At 47.5% G+C, this 20,730-nt stretch overlaps 7 protein-coding genes across 7 annotated transcripts; 3 read left to right on the top strand and 4 right to left on the bottom strand.

Annotated features, from left to right (window-relative positions):
* Positions 1 to 229: 229 nt before the first annotated feature.
* Positions 230 to 644, top strand: INS49_011804 (uncharacterized protein; the record flags this gene model as incomplete). The annotated part of the gene is made up of 2 exons (XM_043172513.1): positions 230 to 304; positions 354 to 644. 2 exons carry the CDS (start codon positions 230 to 232, stop codon positions 642 to 644), a joined length of 366 nt encoding a protein of 121 aa, XP_043024258.1.
* An 869-nt stretch (positions 645 to 1,513) lies between these two features.
* On the bottom strand, positions 1,514 to 2,625 carry INS49_011803 (uncharacterized protein; the record flags this gene model as incomplete). The annotated part of the gene is made up of 4 exons (XM_043172512.1): positions 1,514 to 1,552; positions 1,609 to 1,977; positions 2,034 to 2,237; positions 2,335 to 2,625. The coding sequence occupies 4 exons, from the start codon at positions 2,623 to 2,625 to the stop codon at positions 1,514 to 1,516; spliced, it is 903 nt and encodes a 300-aa protein (XP_043024257.1).
* A 1,920-nt stretch (positions 2,626 to 4,545) lies between these two features.
* INS49_011802 (uncharacterized protein) lies at positions 4,546 to 5,138 on the top strand (the record flags this gene model as incomplete). Its single annotated transcript, XM_043172511.1, has 2 exons — positions 4,546 to 4,706; positions 4,961 to 5,138. 2 exons carry the CDS (start codon positions 4,546 to 4,548, stop codon positions 5,136 to 5,138), a joined length of 339 nt encoding a protein of 112 aa, XP_043024256.1.
* A 592-nt stretch (positions 5,139 to 5,730) lies between these two features.
* Positions 5,731 to 7,613, bottom strand: INS49_011801 (uncharacterized protein; the record flags this gene model as incomplete). Its single annotated transcript, XM_043172510.1, has 3 exons — positions 5,731 to 5,762; positions 5,928 to 7,491; positions 7,548 to 7,613. 3 exons carry the CDS (start codon positions 7,611 to 7,613, stop codon positions 5,731 to 5,733), a joined length of 1,662 nt encoding a protein of 553 aa, XP_043024255.1.
* Positions 7,614 to 8,275: 662 nt separating this feature from the next.
* INS49_011800 (uncharacterized protein) lies at positions 8,276 to 12,150 on the bottom strand (the record flags this gene model as incomplete). The annotated part of the gene is made up of 2 exons (XM_043172509.1): positions 8,276 to 9,566; positions 9,692 to 12,150. 2 exons carry the CDS (start codon positions 12,148 to 12,150, stop codon positions 8,276 to 8,278), a joined length of 3,750 nt encoding a protein of 1,249 aa, XP_043024254.1.
* Positions 12,151 to 13,616: 1,466 nt separating this feature from the next.
* Positions 13,617 to 14,729, top strand: INS49_011799 (uncharacterized protein; the record flags this gene model as incomplete). Its single annotated transcript, XM_043172508.1, has 4 exons — positions 13,617 to 13,723; positions 13,839 to 14,022; positions 14,101 to 14,226; positions 14,301 to 14,729. 4 exons carry the CDS (start codon positions 13,617 to 13,619, stop codon positions 14,727 to 14,729), a joined length of 846 nt encoding a protein of 281 aa, XP_043024253.1.
* A 245-nt stretch (positions 14,730 to 14,974) lies between these two features.
* INS49_011798 (uncharacterized protein) lies at positions 14,975 to 16,376 on the bottom strand (the record flags this gene model as incomplete). Its single annotated transcript, XM_043172507.1, has 2 exons — positions 14,975 to 15,958; positions 16,062 to 16,376. 2 exons carry the CDS (start codon positions 16,374 to 16,376, stop codon positions 14,975 to 14,977), a joined length of 1,299 nt encoding a protein of 432 aa, XP_043024252.1.
* Between the last annotated feature and the right edge of the window lie 4,354 nt (positions 16,377 to 20,730).

The raw sequence follows: 20,730 nt of genomic DNA, 5'->3' as shown, positions 1-20,730 counted from the left end.
AGAAACCAACCCCCCGCTAAATTTACATCCCGGCTTGCTGGCCGCCCGCCCAGCGAGATCCCGAGCGCGTCAACAGGTCGTCACACGACGCGGGTACGCGACCAGCAGAATCCCCAACCAGCCCCACCCAATACAAACCTCGGCAATCACACGGGGAGCGAGCAGACACAGGCACAGGCACAGGCACACAGAGCACAGCAAGTGGACTCTACACCAAAACAGCCTGAACATGGCGGCATCCAACCCCTCGAGCAGGGCCTACTTCGAACAGCAGCGCGAGGCGCTGATTGGGGAGATAGCAATGGTAATAGCCAAAGCACCTTGGTGCACCCGTTCACAACGCCCCTGCCCAGGATATCATACTGACCCATTCCTCCCCGGAACCCAAGCAGAGCTTCGAGCAGGTCCTGGCAAACATCAACAAGCTGAACCGGAACCTCGAGGCCGTCATCACGGTCGGCAACGAGTTCTCGTCGGTCGAGGCGCTGTGGAGCACCTTCGAAAACGTCATGGCCAAGGAGGAGGGTGAGGGTGATGAGGCAGCGGAGGGAAAGGTAGAGGAGGCAGGCGGTGGTGACGACGAAGAGGGAGAACGGGGCCAGGACGAGATCAAAGTAGACGACCAGGAACAACAAGACCATTGACGGGCCATTGACGGGCATCCAGGGCCGAGTGAGCTCTGCTGTAAAAAGAAACCAGCGCATGCCCACCCTCTACACCATACTGAGCTTGGGTTGCCCTGAATGAGGCGCACACCGCTATCTTCATGGTTTTAAGGCTTCATGAGTGGGCCGCGATGAAGTAGCGCCGAGGACGGAAAGGGCGATCGAGATGGCTAGAGCTGAACGCTTGATGGCGACAGGAAAGACTGATGGACGATAGATACCCGATAGACACCCAAAGCCAACATCACACAACTGGTCATCGAGGCAAGCGCGGTAATTGCTCTTTGGAAAGATTAATCTCGATTGAGGAAGATGAACTCCTGACGTTTCCTATTCTATGCATTGCAAAAACCACGACTCAATATATCCCATGGAAACAAGTGAAACCCGTCCGTCCAATTGCAGAACAGGCCCGGTGTGGGATCGCACCCGATGCGGGTGTCATTAACAGCGTCTAAGAAGGCGTCTCCTTGGCATCGAGCCAGCCGGAGGAGAGACACCTCAAAGCCGTCCATTTATTCCCCTCCTTCCGCCAGAGAGGGAGGTATCATCAACATACAAGGAAAGAGATGACGCGATGTGACAATGCGAATATGAGGCTGTAGTGTTAAAAAAAAAAAAAGCATTGTCCTCCACTGTGGACCGATTTATCACGTCCGTCCGTCCATCGTTTCGTACATCCATTCATCTGCCCATCGTCGTCTTCATCATCATGGCCTTTCGAAGGGCCCGAAGGGCCCGTCCACCCTCTTGCGTTCCTCATTCGGTCTCATGATGAAGTCAAGGAAACGTGTCGTGCCGAGTCCATGAAGGGAAATGTTGGTCATATCGGTTCATGCGTCGTCTCATTACACACCGCGTGTTGCGGTGCAGCTTGGAGCGGCCCGCTGATGAGTGAGGGATAAAGGCCCTGTGCTTTGTGCTTGCAGGGCTCACCGCTCACAGGAAGTTGCACTTTCTCTTCTTCTTTGCGGATGCCGGCGGCACCGGGGATACCGCCGAGGTGGGAGCTGTCCCGCCTTGAGGACTGGCGCTGCGCAGCCTGTGCCTCGAGGTTCCGTCGGTCGTTGGAGACCACGGTGACGATGGCCTGCTCGAAGATCTCGTCGACGCCCTTCATCTCCTTGCTGCTGCACTCCATGTACTGGGCGTTCATTTTCTGTGCGACGCCCATGCCCTGCTCTCGTGTGACGGGTGTCAGGCCCTGGGTCTTGAGCATGTCAATGCACGTCTTCTTGTAGCGCAGGTCGGACTTGAGGCCGACAAGAATGAGTGGTGTGTACGGGCAGAAGTGCAGGACTTCTGGGTACCACTATTGAGTGACGTTAGCGGCGGATGCAGGCCAGGAGGATGGATGCAGGGACGTACCTTGTCCATGACATTGTCAAGGGAATTGGGGCAGTCGATGGCAAAGCAGACGAAGATGAGGTCGGTCTCTGGGTAGGACAGCGGTCGCAGGCGGTCGTACTCTTCTTGGCCTGCGGTATCCCACAGGGCAAGCTCGACGGTCTTACCGGAAGGGCGATGCGTAGGGTACGTGATGTAGTTCTCAAAGACTGTTGGGACGTATTTCTGCGCGAGCTGTCAGCAAGGTGCGCACTGGTGGCGGACGCATGTGAGGCAGGAGGGGTAAGTCATTGTGTGCGCGAGAGTCAGGCACGTCACGTACCTCCGGGAAGTATCCCTGGCTGTAGCTGATCAACAGACACGTCTTTCCGCAGCCACCGTCGCCGACGACGACGATCTTCTTGGAGTAGGCGGGCGCGTCGGTCATGGCTGTTGCTGATGATTCGCGGCCGGATGTGGAATTGCTCATCATAGTGCTGATAGTCCCATCACTTGACCGTTGCTGCCGTCTGGTGCTGCTTGGTGTTTTCCGGCCACTCTCATAGTACTTCTCGTCGTGGAGTGGCTGGTTGTTGCTGTAGTACGAGTTGCGGTAGCTGTAAGACGAAGCCATGCTCACGGATTTTTTTTTTCCGTCTCTCGCTCGCATGCGATTGCCAGTGAATGGCGGGGCCAGACCAAGCTTAAGCACGGATAGCTAGCTGGGACAGGTCGGCTCAGTCCAGGTTCAGGCCAGGCGAGACGCGAGGGCAGTCAGGTCGAGCGAGCAGGCAGGGCAGCACGCTGAGAGTGAAGCTGGTGGAGTGAAATGTGGTGGAGGAGCCAGCAGTAGTTTGAAATGGGAGCAAGACAGGTGTTTGTTGTCTTTGTCCTTTGTGTGCGTGAGTCGACGTATCTCGTAATGCAAGTAAATACTGGTTGCTGTTCGGCTATGCGAGGCGAATGCGTTGCAGCTGTCAATGCATGCAGATTGTTGATAGGCGGGCCCGGTGTGAGCGAGGTGGAGGGGTGTTGCTGTGCTGTGCTGTGCTGTGTTGTTGGCTGGTCCCGAGGTCGGTTGGATGGAGGGCAGGTGGGATGAGTGGGTTAGGAACAGGATGGTTGTTGGCGACACAAAACACACAATTCTGAGAGGGGAAAAGATGAGGAAGGATGCTGAAGTTTCCCGAGGCAGATCGAGAAGAGTCAAGGTCAGAGCAGAAGCAATTGGCGTATTGCGAGAAAGGGGAGGTTGGTATGTGTCTCAGAGAAGCTGGGAAGCAGGATGGGAGGCTCTACCTGGCTACCCTAGCTGCGGATAGGCTGCTTCCTTCGACGTGTGTGTGTGTGTGTTTACGGGTGTCCCCAGCAACGACCAGCAGCCGACCAAGCACAAGCGCAGGAACACTGCACGGCACCGTCGCACGCTTAAGGCATCAGCTGCAGCAGCTGCAGGACGGACAAGCCCTGCACCCACGCTATGGACTGATTGATTTGATTGACTGATTGACTGATGGTGATGATGACGATGTTGCAGCCCAGTCGACCAGCCCGGTCAAGTCGAGCTCAGTTACTCAATCCGTCTTCACGTCATCTGGGTCTCCCTCGTCACTAGGCTACCTGAACAATCCACAATCTGGTACAGCCCGCTGACGGGCAAGGAAGCCTCATGGCTCCACCCGCCTGGGTCCAGCTGCTAGCACTTGTGTGTGTGATGTTCGATGCTGCCGTGTTGCTTGCTGGAGCTGGGCTGCCGGCTGCTGCTCGTACATGACCCGGACCCTTGTAATTCGGTGGCAGGAAGACTGGGGAAACAGTCCTTAACAGGCAACCTTGAGATTTAGCGGTGGCTGGACCGTTTCCGACTGTGCCTGCTGCTGTCCTGCAGCTCCTGCTGTGCCTGTGCTCCTGCCCTGCTGCCCCACCCCCCTGCTGCTGCAGCTGCAGCCTGAGGCCCGGGCTCTGCCAACGCCTCTGCACGCCCCCGTCCCAGGCTCCCAAACTCCCCATCTGTCCTGCCCGTCCCACATCCCACCAACGTCCTACCGCACCAGCGCACCCGCCCCTGCCTGCCCTGCCTGCCTGCCTGTTCCATTGTTTTCGTCCCGTTCCGTCACTGGCATTAACAACCTTGGAACCTGCCAACTGCTCGCAGGTGGCCCAAGCTCCCCGCTTAAAAATTTCAAACGACAACCTCCCTCACAAATTTGGAATCGCGCCTTCGCGAAAATCTCCTCCTCACATCAGCCTCAACCAAGCCTGCAATCCTTGGAGCCTGCGGCACAGCAATGATACGTCGTCTGCTTCGGACCATGACCTGAGCATCAAAGTGCCCTCTGTGACTGACAAAGAGGCCCTGCCTGGTCCTTTGATCGTCATCACCTGCAGGAAGCACCAGCTCCCGTCTGCGAGCATCCACCCTTCTCTCCCCCCAACAAACCTTTTCCTGCCTGCAACTCTGTCTCTTGGGTCTTACCACCACAGTTCAGTCTAGACCACCATTCCCGGTTGTCAGTCGATCAGGATCAGGACCAGGACCAGGACCAGGATCGGCATGGCTCCCAGCAAGTACGTCACGCTCGTCTCGGCCGAGGGCTTCGAGTACGTCCTGCCACGTGAGGCCTGCCACGCCAGCCAGATGCTCAGAACCTCGGTCGATCCCGACAAGCACTTCAAGGAGAACCGGGAGACGGTCGTGAACCTACCCGAGATGAGGTTGGTTATCTTCTCTGGTGGTCACCCTGGCCTGCGGAATCACCCCCCCCTCCTCTTCTCCCAAATCGTCCTTCGCACCAGTGTCGATGATGAATCACACTTATTTCGCTGTGTTCTTTCTGACAGAGCCGCCAACAAGCGGTTCTGGTTGACTGTCAACTACACTTGATCTGAGATGCTTACTCTCCCCTCTCTATCATATCAGGAGACCATCCACTCATCGGTGATGGACAATGCTGACTGAAATGGCACAGCGCCGTCGTCCTAGAAAAGGTAGTCGAGTACCTGCTCTACTGGTACAGATACCAGGACAAGGAAGACGTTCCGGACATGGAGATACCAGTCGACATGTGCCTCGAGCTGCTGACGGCCGCCGACTACCTCCAGATGGACAGTGAGCACATGCTGCAGCCGTCGAGCAAGAGGGCTTGAGAGCTGACTCCCTCCCACAAAGATCAGTTCCGATGAGGTGACTTCCCGCTCGGATTTCTTTTTGTGTCCACGGCGTTCAGGATGACAACACGGTAATGGACCACACGGTATAAGGCAGGGGCAGGCGTCTGGGAACAACCAAATGATCCGTGGCGATACCCTTTCGGTCTATGAAAAACAAATGTCAAGTAGACGGCAAATTCTGGCCATCATATCATTTTCTCTTACTGTCTTGTCGTCCCTTCGGCCGATAACCTCTCCTCGACCCCCAGTGTCGACGGTTAACTCGGATAGTGCCAAAATAGGCAAGACGTGAACTTGTTACGCCTTTGAAAAGGGCTTCCCATCTTAGCATATGCGATCGACCCTTCTCGCACCCGTGGGTTGATTGTCTAATACGGATGGAAGATTGATCACCATTTCCCCCACACTCTGCTTGACTCACAGTGCCCCGTTGAGATCTCGCTTTTTCAGAGGGGAGACATCCTCTCACATTGACCGTAGAACAAATGGCAAGGCTGGCCGCGTCGGTCTCGCTCAAATAAAATAATACATTTCAAAATTTAAGCAGTGTGTGTGGGTATCTCTGCTGTCATGACAATCGTGTAGGGTTGTGAGCCGTGTCTGTATCTTGCGAACTACGGCCACATGTGATTCATCCTGCTTGAGCTCATCATCACCAACCCCTACCGCGTCCGCCTCTGCCGCGTCCTCTCCCTCCGCCTCGCCCAAAACCACCACCATTACAACCACCACCTCGTCCACCTCCCCTCGCTCTGCCTCGCCCACCACCGCGCCCGCCTCTGAAGCCCCAGTCGCCTCTGTCCGCCTCGGGCGGCGGGCCCTCCTGTCGGCGTCGCTCCCTCTCCTCCTCGCTCGCGTCCCACAGGTTCTCAACGCCCAGTAGGGCGCAGAATGCCACCGTCTGCGGGTTGGTGTGCTCCCGCGGCTGGGTCCCCGAGTGTAGCTCCCACAGCTTCTCGTCGGCGCCGTCCACGAGTGCCGGCGCCGTCCGGGAAAAGTTGTGCGGCACGGCCAGCTTGCCCACGCACACGACGTTGTCATCGACCCAAGCGCGCTCCTGGGCGAGCTTGGGCGCGTAGGCTTCCTCGCCCTCGTCCGCGGCTACCTGGGCCGTCCTGTCGCCGATGGTGAGGTGTTGGTGGAAGTGGCGTGTGATGGCGAGCCATTCTCGGTCGTATTGCAGCGAGAAGCGGCCCTGGTAGGGCAAGGCGCTGCTCTTCGGCTGTGAAGGTTCGTCGACGGTGGGCGCGTCGACAGGGTGGATGCCACAGAGCTGTAGGAAGTCCCGACCCGGCTCGCACTTGTTTAGTGCGAGGAAGCGCACGGTCGTGTTGGTTATCGTCGGCGGAACAGGCTGGCCTGGCGTGCGTTTTGGTCCCGCGAAGGGTTTTGGCTTTGGCTGTTGTGTGAATGAGGCCGGGAGCTGGGCGCGAAGGTCATCTGTGGCCGTGGCAGCGGCGGTGGCCTCTACCTGTTCATTCTGTTCGGGAGGTGCGCTGTCTTCGTCGTCGTCCATATCCAGGTCAATCTCGTTGGGGTTCTCAACCGGTGCGTCTTCTTTTGGACGAGCAGTCGATGCCTCGACAATTGGCACCGTCTCAGCTGTGCCGTCCAAGCCGACAGCCTGGGAAGGATGAGGGTACGTCTTAAGAGCAGTGAACTTCCAGTGCATGTGTGCTGAGAACCAGAACGCAGGCCTCAGCCGGTCCATGACATACTCGGCCGCAGGACTACCCAATGACCCATCCAGGCTCTCTTCCTTCCACATGGGCCTGGTGCGATACAGCTGCTGCACGTCACCGTGCTTCTCGACGCCCCTGGGCCAGTCGTGGCTCAGCCCAACATCCACCTGCTCTCTGATCTGTAGAAGCCTGCGCACATCAAACTCTCTGACGTGGTAGAAAGACTTTACGTCATCCCTGCTGAACGGAAGCCTCTCCAGGTGCGGCTTGCGGTAGTCAAATCCCTTCCAGATCCCGCTCAGCCCAGCGATCCGCAGCGGGCCAACACGCAGTACGTTGGCTGCGCCCATGTAGTAGATGTTTGGGGCAACCCAACCGCCGTAATAGAGCTCCCACAGGTATGCGGCGGCCTCGTGGTTACCGGCGATGAAGAGGGTCAGGTACGGGGCGGTGCGAGTCCCGGAGTAGTACTCGTGGAAGTCACCGAGCACGCGGTACTTTGCAGGGACCGACATGACCTCGACGTCGTGGCCATTGCGGGTGGACTGGAAGTCCCCGCATATTATGAGAACGTCGACGCCGGGCCAGCCGCGGGCGTGGGAGGCGGCGGTCACGGCGGCATAGATTGCGTTGAGGGTGCCGTGGCCCTGGGATAGTGTTAGTAGGCGGTGCGGGAAAGGGCGGGTGGTAACATGGTTCTTACGCAGCCTTCGATGGCTACCCTCACGCCATCCTTCTCAAAGAGACCAGTCTTGGCGGTGTCCTCCATCCTCGGTCTCCGGCTGGAGGTGAGAAGTCCCCGCGACGCTCCAAGGCCTAGCTCGGTCGAGCAATCTTGGCTGTAGAACAATGTCGCTGTGTCCCTGTATAACACGCGCTGTGTTGCGGTCGCGGCACTTGGACTGCAATTCCAATACAAACGAAGAACAAGGAACTCTCATTCCACCTCGCAAGAGTTTGGATTCTTTTCAGAGCAGTCGGGACTTCAGGCTGTCGTTTGGACAAGTGGTGAAAATTGCACTGAGTGAGCGAGCTCTGTTAGCTGTGCCTGGTCTGTGCTTAGCTCATCACGGCAGCGGCCAGGGAGTGTGGACGGCTCCTTCCTCCTTCATAGACACTACAACTCTCACCTGCTTTCATTGCTTGAGAGTCCCGTAAGAAGCCAGACCGCTGGCACTACTAATGTTGCACTCAACAGGAGAATCATGAGGCCGTGCCAACCAAGACCTTGCCTGCTTAGCATCCGACGACGGCCGATTCCAACCAGCGCACAATTATGAAATGCATACAGAATAGCCAACACTTCATGAGCGTGACTTCCTTCATTGTCACTACGCAGGCTATCGCATACATCGTCTAAAAATACACCGCCAATCGCTGTTGGTTGTGCATCGCAGCTTGCCCACACATCTAAGAAGTCGGGCCCAATTGTCAGCCCTGAGTAGCTGTCTCCCGCAGATCCTTGGGCACCGCCCACCCGTGAACGCCTGCAAACCGGATGTATGCATCAAGCGCCTCGTTGGCACCGTAGTCGAACATTTTGGCTGAGGTTTCCGTGGTCTGCAGGTGTGCTGGGCGCTCCGTCTCACTCATGGCCATCCTGATCGAGACAAAAACGGTGTCCATCCTCGTCACTGGGCTCCATCCGGACGTGGTGAGAAGTTCCATGCAAATAGCGCCTCCGATCGTGATATGCCCGCCGCCTCCCGAAGAGAATGGCAAGAATCGGGGGCGGACCACACGCACAAACGGCGGCGAGTAGGGGTAGTCTCGTCCGAAGCGCACCTCCAGGACGATCGACGTGATCCCAGCCTTCTTCATTTCCTTCGCCAGGGGGAGCTCAGGATCAAAGCTGTGAAACTCGACGATCCACTGGAACATGTTCTCCATGCTGTCAAAATCGATGTACCAGCCGAGCTCGTGCAGCGGGGTGCTGGCCTGGACCTTCTGCATGTGTTTGATCTCTCCAGCCAGCGTCTTTGTCGAATTACCATCGGCCCATCCGGGCATTGGAAGACGTGGGAAGCTATTGAGGTCTAATGTGCCCGCCCGGAAGTCGGTCTGTGGTGGTGTCAGTGGTCTCTGAGTCGTGACCTGACGAGCTGTCGCGCTATCAACGCTGGAATCCCGCGCAGAGTTAGATCGCTTAGCAGGGGGTGGCGACGGCCCGTCCTCGTCCTCCTCGTCGAAGAAGAGAAATTCGAGATCTGAGACTTGCTCTTCGTCTATTTCTCGCGACGAAGACATTGGCTCGTGGGCACGCTTCGACGAAGATGGAGCTTTGGGCATCTGCTGCTTCCTCGTCGGTACTGCTTTCAAAGGGATGGTGAGGGCTTTGCCATCCGGTCCCATAACGGTGCGTATAGGATCTTGGGCGAGTGTAAGGTCTTTCGTGATCTCGTTTGCGGCACCTTTGGCGGGAGCAGTCGAGGCAGCAGCGCCGTGCGATCGCTGGGCAAAGAGGTAACGGCACTGGATCCAGTCGACCTGCCCGACCACCAGATATGGATTAGTCGAGACAAAACGCTCGGGGGCATTCACAATCTCGCACAGGGAGATCACACTGGAGATGTTCAGTGCCGAGTTTGGCCAGCGACCGGTAGCGTCAGGGGCGGCGTAGCTTTGGCTAGTGCCGTAAAGCTGTGAAAAGTAAACGCCATTGCCAAACGCCCTGCCGTTAAGTACATCTTTGAAGTCTAGACCGTAGCGAAGGATGCTGTGCCTGAGGGAGGTCAGTAAGCTGGCCGTCAGGGAGCGGGCGATTAAAGTCAACCCGATGGGAGCGGAAGAGGGCAGGGATGTGTGGGCGGCACAAGCCTGGTGAAGAAACGGCAGAGATACACGTACCAATTGGACAAGGCACTTCCGTGCCAGGCAAATAGGGTAGGGTAGTCAGAGTTTCGCAGTTTGACTTCTTTTAGAGCTCGGTGGAATCGCAGCTCCTTGTCCGGGGCGCCTTGGGCAAACCGAAACTGGACGACATCCCCCAAGGACGGGATGGCCTCTTGGTCCCGAGTCTTGATCGATTCAAGAAGGGTTCTATCTTGCGCGTGGGAGTCTTCCACGGGAGTCACCTGCAAGATACATGAGCGGTTGGATGCCACGATCCACTCCAAAAGTGTCACAGCTGCAGGTGAAATGCCAGAGTATGACCTCAATCTGCTATGCGGGTTCTTGATCAAATACTCTCGCAGCAAACTGATGGGTGGGAGGGACCTCAAGATGGTGGCCATTGAGCGTGCTTTCCCGGTATTATCGAGGTCGTCGAAGTCGGTGTCATAGAATAGCAAATCCATCTCGACCGGCCCAGAGGCCTCCATTGGTGCCGGAATGTTGACATCGACATAGAGAGTCCGGGTTTGGTGGTCGACGTACTTGATACGTCCATGATGGTATTTGGGCTCGGTATTGGAAAGATGATGTACATCCCCGAAAGGATGAAGTAAACCCTCGGAAGGATGAAGTGCACCCTCGGAAGGCTGAAGTACCTTCTCTCGCAGCGTAATCCACGTGTCCGGGGCGATGCGGCCTAGATCCGTACTCGACACGGTTACCGCACCGTTTCGCAAATCGGCCAGGACCTTGATGACGTTGGTGGGTGCAGTGGTTGCTTCGTTTGAAGCGGCCGTGGTAGCGTCGGTGGATACTGGGGCCGTGCTGCCGGCCGCAGTTGTGGTTGAGAAGGTAACACTGGAGGGGTCTGGGATCTTTAGGTGAAGCCCACAGGGAAATTCACGAATCCTATATTGTGCCTGCCCTTGGTTGAGAAAGGCAGGGTGATTCACTCTCGGGTACTGAACGCTGCTATAGCACAAGCTGACAAGGAGGTCCACGACATATGGCTGTGTCAGAATCTCGTGCTCGATGGACGGCCCAAAACCCATCGCGAGGTACTGGAACAAGCATAAGGGGTTTGAGCAGACAAAAGGCTTGAGGGCCTCAAACTCCGTTCCGATATGTTGGTGGCAGCGCAGGCAGTACTCTGTACACCGAGAGAAGTAGTGGACCGCGAATTGCATGACGATCAAGGGGGTGCTGCATTGTTCGAGGGGGCGAATGGCGGTGGCATCCCACATTAGGAAGTTTGGAACGGGCTTGAGTGATGGCGTCTCTTCATCTGTCTCCGAGGCGGGGACCGCTGCTGTTGCTTTTTGCTTTCCCTTCGACTTTCTCGTCGGCCTTGCCTTCTTTGTTGACTTGGATTCGGGTCCCGTCGCCTCCTCCACATGATTGGCCTTAGCGGCTGATTGATCATCCCAAGTTCTTGAGGACATGTTCCGGAATTGCTCGTTGGCATCGTCCCATGAGTAGGCCAGATTCTGAAAACGAAGCTTGATCATGGACAGGCATTGTTCGTTCATGAATTGCTCGAGGGAGCTGGAAATAAAAGTCTTCTCGAACGTCCGGCCCTGGTCATCCTCGATAGTTTGCGCTTTGGCATCGGGTGCGCCATGGTTCCGAGAGGTCTCGGCCAGGAATGCTGCTCGGGCTTGCGCGGGCGACGGTTTGTACTTGACGCCCTTGCCGAAGCGGAAGTTGACGTTGTAGTTAGCACAGGGCTTTTCAAGCAACTGTTCGGCACAGGGGTACAGTCCGTCAAATTGGACCAGAAGAATGATGTGGTCAGAGATCTCCACGTCCCAGGCCTCGAGAGCCTCCTGCGATAGACCCAGTTCACTGGCGCGTATCGACAGGGAGAAGATGTGGGTTCCAGAAGAGAGCTGTAGGCCGTCCAAGATACCGACCTTGCAACCTGCATCTCGTGCGCTGCGCAGGTCAAGCTTGATTCTTCGCAGCATGCTGGAGGCCAGGCGAGAGTATGGTCGATGCTGGCTGTTGGTGCGAATGGGTGATAGACCGAATAATGGATCGGTGAAATCACCATAGAGATCATCCTCCATTAAGTCATCCGAATCATGGGGATCACTTGGGTCTTCCATGGTGATGACTTGGTCAACGTCGACAGAGCGGAGGGCGCGGTCTAGGCATGTCGACAGTGTCGTGATAGTCTCGAGAAGCTTCATACCAGAAGTATAGTCCCGCAGGTCCTCTAGAGCTGAGAGGACACTGGTGGGAATGTTTTCGGAGGCTGTGAAGATGAGAAACTTGTTGTCGTTCGGGTACTCGTCAAGACTCTGGGCGAGTAGCCGGATGGGGAGGGGAGCGGGCATCTTCTCGTGAGCGACAGTGACGACGACTTCACCGTCCGAGTCACCACGCTCGATAGCGAAGACTCCTGGGATTCCATCATCTTCAATCCGAGCGCGGACGGCCCGCACATCGGCGTTGAACCGCTTCAGAGACATGGAGGCAGTACAACAGTGGAGATGTGACTGTGACCATTCGTCAGAGTGTGATAAACGGGGCTACTTGCTGTGGAAAGCAGTTCAGTTTAGACGACGCGCGTGCTGGTTGACTGCAAGAGTTTGAAAAACAGTTTGTTTCGTGGTCGTGGTCCTGTGCTGTGAGGAACGCCTTGTGGGCATGGGAGGGATTTGCAGGATGAATATGTTTTAGGTGGTAGGAAGGTGCAGGTGGCCGTAGAGGCGAGGCATATTCATGTGATGGTGATGGTGATGGTGATGGTGATGGTGATGATGGAAAAGCTACCCTGGTCTTGGTGAAGTACTTACCGAGACGAAATATCCTCCCCGGGAGGCGAGCCGATCAAACCCCAGGTTGGAAAACGGACGACAAAAGAATGAATGAGATAGATGCTAGAATGTGCGGCGTGGACTTGGTGCCAAACCAAAGTCTGCCATCAAGACACTCTGTGACGGGAGCGTACCTTTGGGACGAGGCGGGCAGTTTGTCAACCTGAGAGAGTCGGGGCCTGGAAGCCCCAGAGACGAGGTGTACCTTTACGAGAGTGAGATGAGCGGGATCAAGACAGGCTCACGGTGCAGCCTGCTTGTTCTGCTTTATCCTGCATCAAGTCGAGTTGGCCTGCTCCAGGGAAGCAAAGGGAAAAAACGGACAGCTGTTTGGGGGAATAGGGGCGGTGGTCCTCTGTGTTGTCGTTGTCGACTGACAAGAGGGTGGAGGGTGTGTTGGCGGGGTCTTGCTCTTGCTCAAGCTCAAGGCAGCAGCAACAGTAGGGGCTCTAGTACTCGCAAACCCGCAAGGCCCCCAGATGAGTGACTTCCAGGACTCGACGAGTTGTTGCACCAAGTACAGCCTCCGTTCACTTGAATGCAGCTCAAAACGTCAATTGAGACGGCCACTGCGCGTCCCTCATCCTGTCCCTCATCCCGTCCCGTCCCTTGCCCTCCTCATCCAGGACTCCCCTCACGTTCTGCCTCCTTCCCCTCTTCCTCGTCCTCCATACCTCACTGCAGGAGCAACTCCAGAAGCAGCAGACTTGATCCAGGACATGGCTTGGGAGGCAAGCACATGTTGACAGAGGGGACAGAGGATAGTAAAACTGATGCCTATCGCCCACCGTCTAACCTCCAGGGTAACATCGATGACAGGATGCCAGGCGACTGCCTGTAATATGTACCTGCTGTCAAAAAGAGTAGTCTACTGCGTAGTAAGCGCCTGCTCCACCTCTGCCCGAAATGAAACAACCCTGTCCATCTTGAGAGGATCTACGGTCACATCACCCGTGCCCCAGGCAGGGATGCCCCACCAACGAGTCCCCACCGCGGGGCTACCACAACGACATCGTAGCATCCTCACCTCCGGCCAGCCCCCGATGGAGACGTTGTTGCACAATTCCACAACAAGTCGGTTTGAATATCCACGACATACCTAGACACTCCCCACCACAATGCTTATCAAGGAGTCCCACGCGGATGTGACGACTACCGTCAATGGTGTCGAGAGCTCCATGAGAATCTTTGTTTTCCACCCCACCATTCCTCAGTATCCCAACGCGTATGCATGTGCTCCTCTCGTATCAATCACTCCTTGAATCCGTCTTCCGCGTGGCTGTGTCATTCTGACCAATTCATCTGTTTCTCCCTTGTTTATTATGCTAACACTCACCCAGCCGCTTTCCTGGTGTCCTTCTCTTCAGCGAGATCTACCAGGTCACCGGCCCGGTCGCTCGCTTCGCCCGCCAGATCGCCGGCCAGGGCTATATTGTCGCCGCCCCGAGCTCGTATCATGACTTTACCGGTCCTGAAGCGCTGGCATACGATGTTCCCGGCACAGACCAGGGCAATGCCTGGAAGGTCAAAAAGGCATGCCCCCCTTCGTGCGCTCGGCCACAGGGCTGGAGGACAAGGACTGACATCTCTTGAGTTCGATAGACGCTTGAGTCGTATGACGAGGACTCTTACAAGACCGTGGACTACCTCCTGAGCCTCCCAACATGTACCGGCCTCATTGGAGCTACGGGAATGTGTCTTGGTGGGCACCTCGCGCTAAGGGCAGCAGTAGGTCTAAATTTTGGTCCCATGCTCCCAAATCATACACTCGCGCACGCTGGAATGCTGACCACCAGATACAGCTGGACCCCCGAATCTCTGCTACAGTCTGCTATTTTGCAACAGACGTCCACTCTCGCACCCTAGGTCCTTACGACAAGCCCGATCTCTCCGCCACTGCGCCCTCCCCGGACAGCATCCACACCATCGACCTCCTCGGCAAGCTCAAGGGCGAGGTGTCGCTCATCTTCGGGCTCAAGGATACCCATGTGCCGGATGCCGGCCGCGACCTGATCCGCGCCAAGCTGCGTGAGGCCGGCGCCGTCTTCAGCTTCCACGAGTTCGCCTGGGCCCAGCACGCATTCATCCGCGACGAGCTCAGCAAGGGCCGCTACGACCCCGCCATCTCAAAGGCCTGCTTCGAGGTCCTACTCGAGCTGTTCGGCCGCACTCTCAAGGTCGACCTCGGGCCCAGGGACGGAGCCCCCCAGAAGCTGGAGCACGTCTGCTAGGTGCTGAGGCGATGAGTGACAGTCGGTTTAACCCGCAAGGGAGTAGTAGGGGGGCGTCTCAAAAGTGTATTTAGAGTGCGGGACTTGCTCATTTCCGACTCAAATTCGAGGTATCTCAGAATGACAAGGCAGAAAATGCATTATTCTCGCATTGGGTGAGAGAAGACCAGGTCAAATAACCGCTCAAGGTTGATGTTTGTTTCGTGAGTGTGCTAGGATGGCAACCTCAATGGATCATCATTCATTCATCTATCGCCTGATTTACGGCCTCTACTCATAACCCTGCTACTGATGCTGCACATGCGCACAGGACTGCCACTGCTGCTGTCGTCGCGTGAGTCAGCCGGCATATAAGATAGCTCAACCTCGTGCTCCACGCGGATGATATTCTCGGTTGAGGAATTGCGATCCTCGTCTTCACTCGCCCCTGCCAAGCTCCTGCTCGTCGCAGCCCTCGTGGTCGCCCGGCTCGCCTTGCCATACTCGAGATCCTGGCCGGCGGTGTCCCCCGAGACTACCGCCCCGGCTCCGTACGCCGTCCTTGGGCTCGCCCAGGACCCGAAAATGAATGCGTCCATAATAGGCAGGTTTGCTGTGACAAGGCCCATGCAAAGGTCGACGCTCGTCCAGACCAGGATTCCCGTGTAGTTGAACATGATGTCGGACGCGTACTCATCGTTCGACTGCGTCTGGCGAAGCAGGCCTCCAAGGACGCTGATGGCGCCGGCGATCCATATGAAGAAGAGGCGGGCTTTCTTATACACGTCCATGCGCACCGTCCAGAGTATCACGATCGGACTGGCCAGCAGTACCACCTGTTGCACCACGTGAATGATACTCATAGCCCATGCGCGAGCGTAAACGTTGCCGCATATCGCCGGCGTGGCCAGGGTGCCGGCGTAGCGGATGCTGAACGACGCCTTTGGCTGGTTGGTGCAGGAGAAGACGGACCAGAAGATGGCGAGCAGGATGTAGACGACCAGCGTGGCGAGGAAGATGTCTGCCGTTAGGGCCTTCCACCGCGCGTGCGACTTATCGATCAGGCGGCGGATGAAGAGGGTGATGGAGATCTTGATCAGCCCCACAGAGATGTAGTAGGTGAGCTGGGATATGGTGCCGTAGTACCAGAACACTTCGAATTGGGTATATCTCACGTCCCAGGTGTGAAGACCGCCGCCTCCGCCGGTGATCATTACAATTTGATAAATAGGATACGTGACTGCTACACACTACGATTTGGTCACCGTCTTGTAAGCATTTGCTCCATTCTTTATCTCTTGACTGTCCACAGACTGACTATGCGGGCAGCTCGAGGGGCTGGGGTAGATTTACAGATGCAAGCAGGACAGTCCAGTCATCCCAGCCGAAGTGGAGCATCGGCTTGAAGGCCCTGAGGGCGAGTCTTGTGGCAGTAGACGCGATGATGACAAAAATCACTATGGCCATACCGGCAATGATGGCTGGCTGCTTGGAGTTGTGCGTGAACTCGGCTGGGGTGGCGTATGCAGGCACAAAGCCCAGGCTCGCGTTGGCGGTAAACAAGCCATAATAGCGGAGGATTCCACGAACGATGTGGTAGTCGTCTGCTTTATTGGGCGGCTGGCCGAGAAAGGCTGAGGTCACGGCGCTGCTGCTACTTGTTGACATGGCGTTACCACCAGTGCAACATCACCAATAACGGCAACGGTCAAAGAGAGTGTTTTGGAAGAAAGACCTGCCATCTCAAAGCGCTGATTAGGTCGGAAGACAGCACCACGCGAGAAACACTGATGGGGGCCACCCGGCGTGAAGAATCCATCCATCCTCTTTTTGGAAACGAGGATATGCCTGCTGGATGACTGGGTCAGCCATATACGCGCAGCAGGTTCAAGTCATATAATTAGCGGGATAAGGTCTCGCTCCGTAGAGCACGGTGGAGAAGTCAGTACTGGGCTCATCTACGCATGACGTGGGTGTGTGTTGAGAGACCCCGCTTGTCAGGCCTTGGTTTTGCATTCTGGACGCTGTTGTCTGTCAGGTCACCCTCGTCCAACAAATGGGAGACTTGATGGGAAGCATCAGTAGTCCCACTCTGCGGAAGTGACCGAGTCAAGTCTGCCAGCGGGGACGCAACTGAGGCCGGCAATTTTGCAGCTTGGAACAGGATCCGAGAGGCTTCTGGCCTTCTTTGTCAACCCTAACCTTGTCCATAGCCCTTTTCTTGATTTGGGGCAAGATGTGGTCCCGTACTGGAAGTCATGGGAAAAGACGTGTTCCCATCCCGCCCTTTGCTCAAGTGTCATGCCCCGTTCCGGAATTCCGATGCCAAGGGCGGGTAGGGTGGTTTAGAGCTAACACTATTTATAAACCCCAGTTGGCAATACACCCACCCTATACTTAATATACCTATCCTTATAAATAAAAAGCTTTAAGTTTAAATTATATTATAATTACTTTTATTAATTATTTTTTAAAAGCATTTTTAATATTTCTTAATAAAAATTAAAAAAAAAATTATTTTAAAAGATTTTAAAAGATTAAGAAAGATTAAGAAAGATTAAGAAAGATTAAGAAAGATTAAGAAAGATTAAGAAAGATTAAGAAAGATTAAGAAAGATTAAGAAAGATTAAGAAAGATTAAGAAAGATTAAGAAATTAAAAAGAAAAAGAAAAAGAAAAAGAAAAAGAAAAAGAAAAAGAAAGAAATTTAAAAATTATATATATATATAATTTATTTTAAATATATTATTAAAGTTTTTAATAAGTTTTTATTTTATAATTATATATTATATATTTTATATAATTTTTAATAACTTTTTTTAATTTTATATATAAAAGCTTTTAATATATTTTTTAATATACTTTTTAATTTTTTCTTAATATACTTTTTATTTATTCTTTATTCTTTTTTTTCTTTATATTTTAAAAATATTTAAGCTTTTTTTATTATATAATTAATTAATAAATATTAAAATTATTTAATTTTATTAATAATTATTATTATATAAATATAAAAAAAAATATAATTTATTTATTTATTTTTTTCTTTTTTTTATATTATATAATATTTTTAAATATATATTTATATATAAAGTATTTCTTTATTTTTATTATTAAATAAAATAATTAAAAGTATATATAAAAAGCTTATATTTATAATTTTATATAAATAAAAAATTATAATATAAATTAATTTTAATTATATAATATTATTTAATATTTTTTAAATTTTAAATTATATTTTTTATTTATAAAATTAATTTTTAATTTTTAAATATTATAATATTATAATAAATTTTTTTTTATAATTATTTAAATAAAAATAAAAAGATTTATAAAAAATGCTTTATATATAAGTTTTTAATTAATTAAAATTAATTTTAACTTTAAAATTATTTAATATATTTTAATTATTATTATATAAAAAAGAAATTATTTTTAATAATTCTTTTTAAAAGCCTTTTATATAATTTAAAGCTTATTAAAAAGATTTTAAAACTTTTAATATTATTTTATATTTTATTTAATTTAATATAATAAATATAAAAAGTTTTTTATTTAATTTAAAAAATTATTTTAAAAAATTATATAATATTAATTATTTATAATTTATAACTTTTAATAATATTTAATAAAAAAATTATATTTTATTATAAAATAAAATATATAATTATATATATATATTTATATAATTTTAGTTTTATTATTTTTTTTTAAAAATATAAAAATTAATTAAATATTTATTAATTTATTATATATATAATATATTATTTATATAAATTAAATATATTATAAATATTATTTTTTTATATATAAATTATTTTTAAAAAAAGTTTAATATATAATATAAAGTTTTATTATTAATATTTATATATATTATAAATAAAATTATATATATATATATATATATATATTATATATTATATTTAAATATAATTAAAAATAATTTAAGCTTATAAAAAGCGCTTTTAATTATAATTAAATATATATAATAAATATATAAAATATTTTTTATATAAAGATTAATTAATTAATATATTGCTTTATATTTATAATATAAAAGAGTTATATATTTTTTTAGCTTTTTAATGCTTTATTTACTTAATTTATTTATTTATTCTTTATTTTTTAATGTTTTATTTACTTATTTATAACTTTTTTAATACTTTATTTAATTAATTTATTTTTTATTTTTTATTTTTTAATGCTTTATTTATAGCTTTTTAACCTTTAATATTTATAATTAAATATAATAAAAAGGGGTTTAAAGGTTTTTTTTAAAAATTAAAATAATTTTTAAGGCTTTATAATAATTATAAGTTATTTTTTATAATTATTTTAAGTTTATTTTTAATTATATTTATTTTTAATATAATTTCTTTAAGCTTTTTTAATTAATAATATAATTATAACTCTTTTAATTAACTTTTTAAAAATTAAATAAAATTAATATTATTTTTATAATTTTATAAAAAGTTATATAATATTAATTTTAAAGAATTATATTTAATTTTTAATTATATATAAATATATAAAGATTTATATATTATATTTTATATATTTTATATATTTTATATATTTTATATATTTTATATATTTTTTAAATTTTTTAAATTTTATATATTTTATATATTTTATATATTTTATATATTTTATATATTTTATATATTTTATATATTTTATATATTTTATAAATTTTATAAATTTAATTTTATATATTAAATATAAAAGAATTAAAATTTATATAAAAAAATAAAAGATATAAAAAAAATATTAAAAAATATAAAAGAAATAAAAAAAAAAAAAATAAAAGAAATAAAAGAAATAAAAGGAATAAAAGAAATAAAAGAAATAAAAGAAATAAAAGAAATAAAAGAAATAAAAGAAATAAAAGAAATAAAAGAAATAAAATAAAAGAAATAAAAGAAATAAAAGAATAAAAGAAATAAAAGAAATAAAAGAAATAAAAGAAATAAAAGAAAATAAAAGAAATAAAAGAAATAAAACAAATAAAAGAAATAAAAGAAATAAAACAAATAAAAGAAATATAAAGAAATAAAAGAAATAAAAGAAATAAAAGAAATAAAAGAAATAAAAGAAATAAAAGAAATAAAAGAAATAAAAGAAATAAAAGAAATAAAAGAAATAAAAGAAATAAAAGAAATAAAAGAAATAAAAGAAATAAAAGAAATAAAAGAAATAAAAGAAATAAAAGAAATAAAAGAAATAAAAGAAATAAAAGAAATAAATAAAGAAAGAAATATATTAAATAAAGAAAGAAATAAAGAAAGTAAATAATAAATTAAATATATATATATATATATATATATATATATATAATTAATTTATTATTATATTTCTTTTATTAATATAATTCATTAATAAATATTATATTTTTATAATATTTATTAACTTTAATTAATTTTAATATTTATTTAATATAAAAATATTAATTAAATTTAATATTAATTATATTTAATTTATTAATTAATAATAAATTAATTATATTTAAATTAATTAAAAAGAAAGTTTATAATTATAAATTATAAAACTTTTTTTAATTATAAATTATTTAAAAATAATTATATATTATAATATATAATCTTTATTTATTAATTTTAATTTTAATATTAATTATTTATAATATAATTATAATTATATTAATAATATTTAATTAAATAATTAATATTTATTTTTAAAAAATATAAAAAAAATTAAATTAAATTTAGAATTATTAAATTAAAAATATATTTATTTAATTATATTAAATATTTATAAAAATAAATATATTAAATAAGTTAAATTATTATTAAAAAGTTAAAAGTTTATTATTTTAATAAGTATTAAATTAATAATTATAAGTTATTTTTTAATATAAATATATATTAAAATATTTTAATTATATTAATTTATAATATATAAATTATTATAATTATTATATAAATATTTTATTTATAATATATATTATAAATTAAAAATATAATTATTTAATTTTTAATTTTTAATATATTTTAATTTAATT

Source organism: Diaporthe citri (assembly GCF_014595645.1).
Source record: "Diaporthe citri strain NFHF-8-4 chromosome Unknown scaffold_5, whole genome shotgun sequence".
Taxonomy (NCBI): Eukaryota; Fungi; Ascomycota; class Sordariomycetes; order Diaporthales; family Diaporthaceae; genus Diaporthe; species Diaporthe citri.
This window is presented reverse-complemented; position numbering and strand designations above follow the sequence as displayed.